This window comes from Protopterus annectens, chromosome 1.part1, assembly GCF_019279795.1.
Source record: "Protopterus annectens isolate FY-2018-M chromosome 1.part1, PAN1.0, whole genome shotgun sequence".
NCBI lineage: Eukaryota > Metazoa > Chordata > Ceratodontiformes > Protopteridae > Protopterus > Protopterus annectens.
The window spans coordinates 1,275,539,651-1,275,547,894 of record NC_056726.1 but is presented as its reverse complement, the minus strand read 5'-3'; the positions used below and the strand labels follow the sequence as shown (position 1 = coordinate 1,275,547,894).

At 41.3% G+C, this 8,244-nt stretch overlaps 1 protein-coding gene across 1 annotated transcript; it reads right to left on the bottom strand.

Moving 5' to 3' along the window:
• Window positions 1-1,832: 1,832 nt before the first annotated feature.
• Window positions 1,833-5,430, bottom strand: ZNF628 (zinc finger protein 628). The gene has a single exon (XM_044081544.1). The coding sequence runs from the start codon at window positions 5,389-5,391 to the stop codon at window positions 2,461-2,463; it is 2,931 nt and encodes a 976-aa protein (XP_043937479.1). The 5' UTR covers window positions 5,392-5,430; the 3' UTR covers window positions 1,833-2,460.
• Window positions 5,431-8,244: the final 2,814 nt, after the last annotated feature.

Genomic DNA, 8,244 nt, shown 5'->3' with positions numbered 1-8,244 from the left:
GAATGCAATGTGGAAGAAAGATGCCCAGAAAATTCCAATAGCAGTAGGTGAAATGGGTCTAATTAAAAAGACTCTAAAGAGGTACTTAGATTTGCTACTAAAGGTAGCGTGGTCTCACAGCAAGACGTTGTCCCGTTCGATTCTCAGCTAGAGCGCCTTCTATGGAGACATGCGTGAATGGGCGTACCTTCGTTGAAGGTTGTGCGTTAGGGCCGGCAACTCAGTACGTAAAAATCAACTGCCAATCATTAGTGGACCGGAGTTTCGCTGTGGCGACCCCTAACCGGGAAAAGCCGAAAGACACATGTAACTCAGTATGAATTGAAGAAGTCGTCAGTTCTGAGCACTTTGCAGATGCTGTAAACAGCACTTTTGGTTGATATCAAAAACTGAAGCAAAACTAATTTCATAAACTTTAATTATACCCTGACTTAGAAATGGAGTCCACTCCCATCATGGTATCAGAAACCCAGAAGACACCTAGAAATTAAACTGGGAGACTATAAAGGTGCCTGTATTTACTCTAATCATTTGTTTCCATACCCCACTGCCCCTGCCTGATTACAAACAGCCCCAGTAGAAGACAGCTTACCCTGTAGAAAAAGGGGTACACGTTTGTGCCAAGACTCTCTAAACTCCTGTGGAAACTGTACTATTGTTCCTACCAAATAACATCACAGATGACTCACAACCACTTTCCTCCATATAAAGCATAATCAGCTACAGACATGTGAAATCAGCATGTGTAAAAAAAGCCAGTTTCAAAAAAGATATTTTACTAGGGAGTTGATCATTATCAAGTGCTTTAAAGGGTTAGCAAGAACTTTTGTCTGCTTAAAGGCGTAGATGGCTAGCCATCTCATGGTCCCTATGTTCACTTGTCTACAATGCTCCTATACTACAGGAAAACCTCTTAGCAGCAGCTTTTCTGGTGTATGTATTCAATTACTATTAACAAGTGACACTTTAGAATCACGCAGTTCATAAATGAGAAATAGCAAACAGCTCTAACTCAGTCCAGAAGGATAAAAATCACTTATCAATTATATGCTTAAGCAGGTTACAGAAGCAGATTTACACTAGGGTTACCCTGAATAGTCCTAGGACATCACCAGCTAAAGGCATTTGCAATGAAAAAAGATTAAATGGACAGAGTGAAATGCAATGATGACTGACATATTCAGATCCTCTGAATTCATAATCAGAATGGTTCAATGTACTGTAATAGGTTAAGAAATATTAGTCATTGGGCAGCTAAACTTTTTTTTTTTAATATAACCACGGAAGACACTGACTGCAAGAATGCTGCACATGAAATATTACTTCTAAAGGAAAAGTACTGCCTGCATATATGTAAAACTTCATATCTCCTATAAAAAAGTTTAAGTACTTACAAAAAGTAGTATCAGCCTTAACTGCTAATGCTCTGACAAATAACTGTCTGTGATCACCTGTTCTCAACTTTTTCCCTCAATGAATGTTGTGGAGTACATAGTCTTTGAGAACTCTGTTCAAACTGGCCAAGAGGAGAGATTCAACTATTTTGGAGCCCCCCCCCCCTCCTCCTTGTGGAAACCTCGTCTTGACCAACCCATACATACTTCATTCAGGACCAATGTACCTTGAGGTAAGAGAAAAACACACTTAAAAAACAACTTTCAACATTATATGCATTCACTGTTTGGGTCTGCACATTTGTGAAGCAAATTCTTGTTCTGGAAGAATATGTCACCATACTTAGAATTTATGTTGTCAGAGATTAAAATGTATTGCACTGTGACTAAGATTGCTACCAGCAATTCTAAAGCAAAAATGAGGGTCACACAATCAAGGACAGCTGAATTTTCATTGTGAATACAAGATTAACTTTCAGCAACAAATGTCCAACATACAATTAAACACAAATTACACTGAACTACAGAATATCTGCTTTAACTGTGGAAAGGGAAATAAGTTTTTTTTTTTTTTTTTCAGATTAGGACGAATAATTCTGCCAGAACCATCACATTTTAAATGTCTGTCACTTGGCCATTATGAACAGATTATTAACAGTACTCAGCTGCAGTTAATTTCAATTTCTGGAGAACAAACTTTTGTACAGAAATTAAGAACACGGATCACCCTTAAAATAATTTTGAAGACTTATCTCCTGTTTTGGAGTCCGAAACACAACTACAGTCCTGTAAGACAAGTTTGAGTGTTTTAAACATACTCTCAAGTTATTATTTTGTTTTTTAAAATAACACTAAAGTAATACCAAAATAAACGTGGATTACTTTAACACAAAATATATGGCCTCACTTTTTATATCCCTTTCCCATGTTGATGGCCTGGAATACAAGAAGCATGCCAGATTGTATGTTCAGATAGTCTTACATATGAAACCAACCTAGTGCTATGCTGCCGCTCAGCTACCCTCCACCACAGGAGAGGAGTGGAGTGTTACCACTGGCTACCAGCTCAGAACGTGTGAACCAGCTGCACATTAGGTACATTTTGAACAATCTGAATAGTTGGCAGGGCCTGGGTACTGGACAACACCTGAGTTGGACTTTGAACAAACTGCACTGTTTGAAGGCCTTGGCTGCTGTTTGCTGCAGGAAGGGTATGGAGTGTTTGTACTCCACTTGGACTTGGTGTCACATGCAGCTGTAAATTCTGTCCACCTGACACTGGATTTTGAAGGATCTGCATAGTGTTAAGGTTCTGTGGAGTTGATGTAGTCTTCAGGCCAGTCATGTTCTCCACAACCTGCAATGTTTGCTCACCCTGGGCATTCTGAAAAATTAGCACCTTTTGACCAGACTGTGTACTAGGAACTTCTGGGGCAGACGACTGAATGTGTATGTTCTCTACATCCTGCATAAACAGACGTGTTTGGTCTCCATCAGCATTCTGTAACACGATAACATTTTGCATGCCATCATCTGTCTGCACAGTTTCTATATTTATATCTTGAACTTCTTCCATGGCCTGAAGGCTTTCTGGCCCCTCCCCTGCACCTAACAGCTCTCCCCCTTCAGGGTTCTGCACTACGATCACATTCTGGCTTTCCTGTCCAGTCTGTGATACTGGCGTGTTTGGCAGGGCTTGGAGCTGAAGATTTGTACTAGTTTGAATAGTCTGTTCCGGCATATTCTGCAATAGTATCACATTCCGTCCACTTGCTACAGTCTGTAAACTCTGATTCTTTGGCATGCTTTGTACAGCTGGAATTTGCAGTGTGGGAGTTACCTGGACATTTGGTACAGACGTTGAAGGACTCTGGACAAGGATCAAGTTCTGTCCAGTTTGGATGTTCTTCACAGCTGGTTTCTTAGCTCTGCTCCTTTTGCCAGAAGTCTTAGGAGGCTGGGTTACTTGTACTGACTGAACAGGACTGGGGTTATTCTGTACAAGTAACAAGTTTGGCACACTTTGGATAATGGGAGGTTTGGGTTGGTTAGGAACAAATTGTGGTTGCCCAGTGGGTAAAATAATAAGCTTGGGTGCACTCTGCTGCACATTTGGTATAAGTTGCAAGCCCTGGGGAGTCTGCACTAACAGGAAGTTCTGGGAGTTTGGTGTTGGCTGTGGATTTGCCAGTTCTACATTCAAAGTCAGTGACATGTTAGAACCACCTTGTACCAACTGAAGATTCTGCAAACCCTGCCCTACCTGAGGCATTTCTTCACTTGTCTCTGTCATATGTGTGCGTAAGTGCCGCTGTAGATATGATGCCATTACAAACCCCTTGCCGCAAACAGTACATTTGAAAGCACGTTCACTAGAATGAGTACGCTGATGAAGCTGCAGGTTGGAAGAGTGAGTGAAAGTCTTTTCACATACCTCACACTTGTACGGACGTTCCCCTGTGTGAGTGCGCTCATGCTGACGTAGATTAGATGTCTGAGTAAAGGTTTTGCCACATATTAAGCAGGCATAAGGCCTCTCTCCTGTATGCAGCTGTTTGTGTCTACGCAAACAGGAAGTGTTCTTGAAAGACTTGCCACACTCTGTGCAAGAGTATGGTCGTTCCCCTGTGTGAAGGCGCAGATGGTACTGGTAATGTGAAGACCATTTGAATGTCATGCCACATTCTGCACATTTAAAGGCCCTTACTCCTGTGTGGACCCTCTGGTGGATGGATAAAAGAGATGATCTTTTGAATGCTTTACCACATTCTGAACACTTGTAGGGTCTTTCTCCTGTGTGATCTCTCATGTGGTATCGAAGTCCAGAGGAACCCTTGAATGCTTTACCACACTCTGTGCATTTAAATGGTCTGTTAATTCCATCCACTTCCGCGGTCTGTGGGCATGTAACTTCAGCTTCTGTCTGGATAAGCTGCTGTTCTTCTGTGTGTGTTCGTTGGTGGACAAGCAAGCTAGAGAGTTGAACAAAGGTCTTTTCACAGATGGAGCACTTAAATGGACGCTCACTTGGATGACAGTTCTGATGCCTTGATAACCCAGATGGGTGCTTGAAAGACTTACCACAGGTAGAACAAATATAAGGTTCTGACTGTAGTAAATGAGTCTGTTGATGGACCTCTAAAAGTTCTTCATTCTTAAAAGTCTGATCACAGTCTCCACACTTGTACACCATCTCCACAGTTTCTACCGCATCTGTTGTTGTCAAGTATACTTCTGTTGGTGCACAGGCAATCTCAGTTTCTGCTTGCACGTATGCCTGTTCGATGGTATGAGACTGAAGGTGTTTCTGAAGATAGGAATCTGAGATGAACACTTTGCCACAGAGCTCACACTTATGACTCTGCTGGGTTCCAAGGTGGGTACGCTGATGCAGTAATAAGTTGGAGGAATGTGTAAAAGATTTACCACACTCTTCACACTTGTAGGGCCGCTCACCAGTATGGATTCTCTGATGCTGCCTTAAGTTAGTTGACTGTGTGAATGCCTTACCACACACTGTGCACACATATGGTCGCTCACCAGTGTGTATATTTCTGTGGCGCCGTAAACTTGAAGAGTTCTTAAAGGCTTTATCACACATGTTGCATACATAGGGCCGCTCACCAGTGTGCTGCCGAACATGGTACTGATAATGTGAAGACCACTTAAAGGACAGACCACAAATGTTGCATTTAAAGGAACGCAACCCAGTATGCACACTCTGGTGGATCTGCAACAGAGAGGATCTCTTGAAGGCCTTTCCGCAGTCATTACATTTGTAGGGTCGCTCCCCAGTATGGCTGCGCTGATGATAAAGAAGAGCAGAAGAGCCTTTAAATGCCTTGGGACACTCTGAGCACTTGTAGGGACGCTCTCCTGTGTGTGTCCTTTGATGATGTGTCAAACGTGAGGACCACTTGAATACCTTTCCACATTCCAGACATTCATATTGGTGGTCACTGGTGTCAGTTTGCTGCCTTGCTTGCAGCTCTGCCATCTTAAAGTTTCACTCTGACCGGAGATATATGCACACGTTATACCTATAATAAAAAAAAAAAAAAATCAAAAAAGACTGCTTTTCAGTGACAGTACTTCTAGTCACTAATACATTACAAAATGGGTGTGAATTCAGAAGACTAAAAATAATGTTCTCAACAAATCCTTATATAGCATAACAGTCTTCAAATGAAAATAAGATATATATATATTTATTTTATATAGGGTCAGGTCAATATCCATACATTTTACATGGGATCAGGACAGTTTAATCCAACAAGAATAAAAAGGAGTAATACCAGACCCTCGAGCTTCAAAGTCAAAGCACACTTCCCATCATAAATTCACAAAAGTATAACTTACAATATGAAGATCATTGAGATGATACAGACTGACACAGTGATATAGTGGTTAAAAGTTAATTCTTGGCACTTCAGTTTGGCTCCCATCTAGATTGCCTTCTTTGAGAAGACTGCATTGTCCTCCTAGATTCTCCTCTGTTCTTTTTGCCAGGTGGTCCAGTTTCCTACCACATCCCAAAGACATGCTGTTAATCTGATGTCCCTCTAAACTGCCTGTAGGAATGTGTGTTGTATGCAAATGAGGACAGTGCATGTGTGTTTGTGAGCATACTATCCTTTGAAGGACTGGCACCCCATCCAGAATTATGTTTCTGCCTTACACCCAACATCTTCCAGGAGATGCTGTGGTTCTCCCATAGTCATTAATAGGATAAAGCAGATATTTCATAACTGATGAATGTAGGTGATACATCCAGTCTGTACAGACAAAAAGACATTTACTAGCAAATCTAACACTACTGGTGTCTAACTTTAGGATGACTCCTTACTATAATCATATTTAGGCCTACATGCAACTGGAAGCAAGCTAATCCCTCCCAGCAAAGAAAATATAATACGAGACTATTTTTTCCAGTAGGCAAAGTGAAACATCCATCAGTGTCGCAATTATTTATCAGGGTTAACTAAAAATATGAGAAAAGATGAATGAATTAGGGATATATTGTTCTTAGAGTGGAAAAACCCGATAGCCTCCATGGCTTAAGATTACTATCCAGGCCTTAATGGAGTAATGCAGGCAGCAAAATACATGAGCATGATCCAAAGGATAAGAAAGTATAGAGTAATGCTGATTAAAGGACAGAGAATGCAGCTCAAATATATGATCCCTGAAATCGTACAGCTGCAAGTCTAACGCCTGCTCATGAAAAAAATGTTATAGATTGCTTTAAAATACATTGAAATGTAGAAAAAAACTAATACAGGAATACACAGAAATTATCATGCTAATCTAATTTAACCTTGTAAATAAGTGGCAAACATCTGCACTGTATGCCTGCAGTGTTTTATACAGAAAACCTGACAAAGCAGGGGACAGGGTGAGAGGGGAACAAAAAAAATAATGGGTTTAGAAGATAAACCAAAGAGGGTTTACTGGAGTTACAAGAAAATACTGTTAAAGTGATGCACCCTATGTTTAATTTAGAGATTAGTGCTGTCATTTATGGATTTGTGACAGCATCTATGGGGGAATCAACAGCATCTGTATATGTAGGTGGACACAATGTCCTTGTACAGAGGAGCCCAGACCCACAAGTACAGTTACTTTGGGCAGGTATTAACAGACTTCTTCATCCAGGACAATCTACTACTCCAACCCCATCAAACTACACCCATAAATCCCCAGAAACCGTTGCCACCGTCTTCAATAACTTCTTCACTGAAACTATTCAGTGCTTAGCTAACAAACTTACTCCCACCCACCCGAACGCTACCACTAACACACCCACTTCTCATCCCCCCTTTAACTGCAACCTGTCTCTGCCACTTTTATCCGATCCCTTATCAAAAAACTAAAACCAACCACCCTTTCTGCTGACCTCCTTCCTGCAGAGTACCTACAAAAAGCTGCCGATGTCATAGCATTCCCCATGTCTATCCTAATCAATAGAACACTAACTGATGGAACTATCCCCTCAATCTGGAAAATATCCCATGTTATCCCACTCCACAAAGGTGAAAGTTCAACAGAACTGTCCAACTACAGACCCATTGCCATTCTCTCATCACTAGCCAAATCAATGGAGATGTACGTTCATAAGCAACTTATGGACTATCTCATTCAGAACGGTCTGCTTGCCAACTCTCAGCATGGCTTTAGGCCACATCACAGCACCACCTCTGCCCTCCTTTCTTTTAAAATTCCAAAACAGGAACAGGCTATCTTCAGCCCTATTTCTAGACCTGTCGAAGGCCTTTGATATGGTCAACCACAAATTACTCATCCATTCCCTAAAATCCATCTCCCTAGATAACCATGCTATTCACTGGTTCCTATCCTATCTGAATGGCAGACAACAGGCTGTATTATGGCAGGGCAAACTGTCCACCCTGCTACCTCTCACCCTTGGTGTCCCTAAGGGCTCTATTCTAGGTCCCCTACTCTTTTCTATTTTCATCAGTCTTCATCCTGCCATCCCTGATGCAACCTGCATTCAATATGCAGACGATTCTACCCTGATCTGTACGGCCTCCTCCCCTTTAGACCTGCAAACCTCAACACAAAACACATTTAACAGTTGAAAATTGGCTCTCTAATCACAGTCTGTTGTTAAATCCCAACAAAACTAAACTGCTACTCTTTACCCCCACCAGTAGATCCACCCCATTTTCCTTCTTCATAACATCCAACAATGGTACCTCTATCTCTCCAGATGACCATACTAAGCCTTTAGGAGTAATAGTGGACAATAATCTCAAATATGATCTGCATATCAATAAAACTATAAAAACCATTAATAAGAAGATTGGCTCATTATATAGAAGCAAACCTT

Coding starts and splice junctions, on each gene's coding strand:
- ZNF628 (XM_044081544.1), bottom strand. CDS start 5,391: ATGGCAGAGCTGCAAGCAAGGCAGCAAACTGACACCAGTGACCACCAA.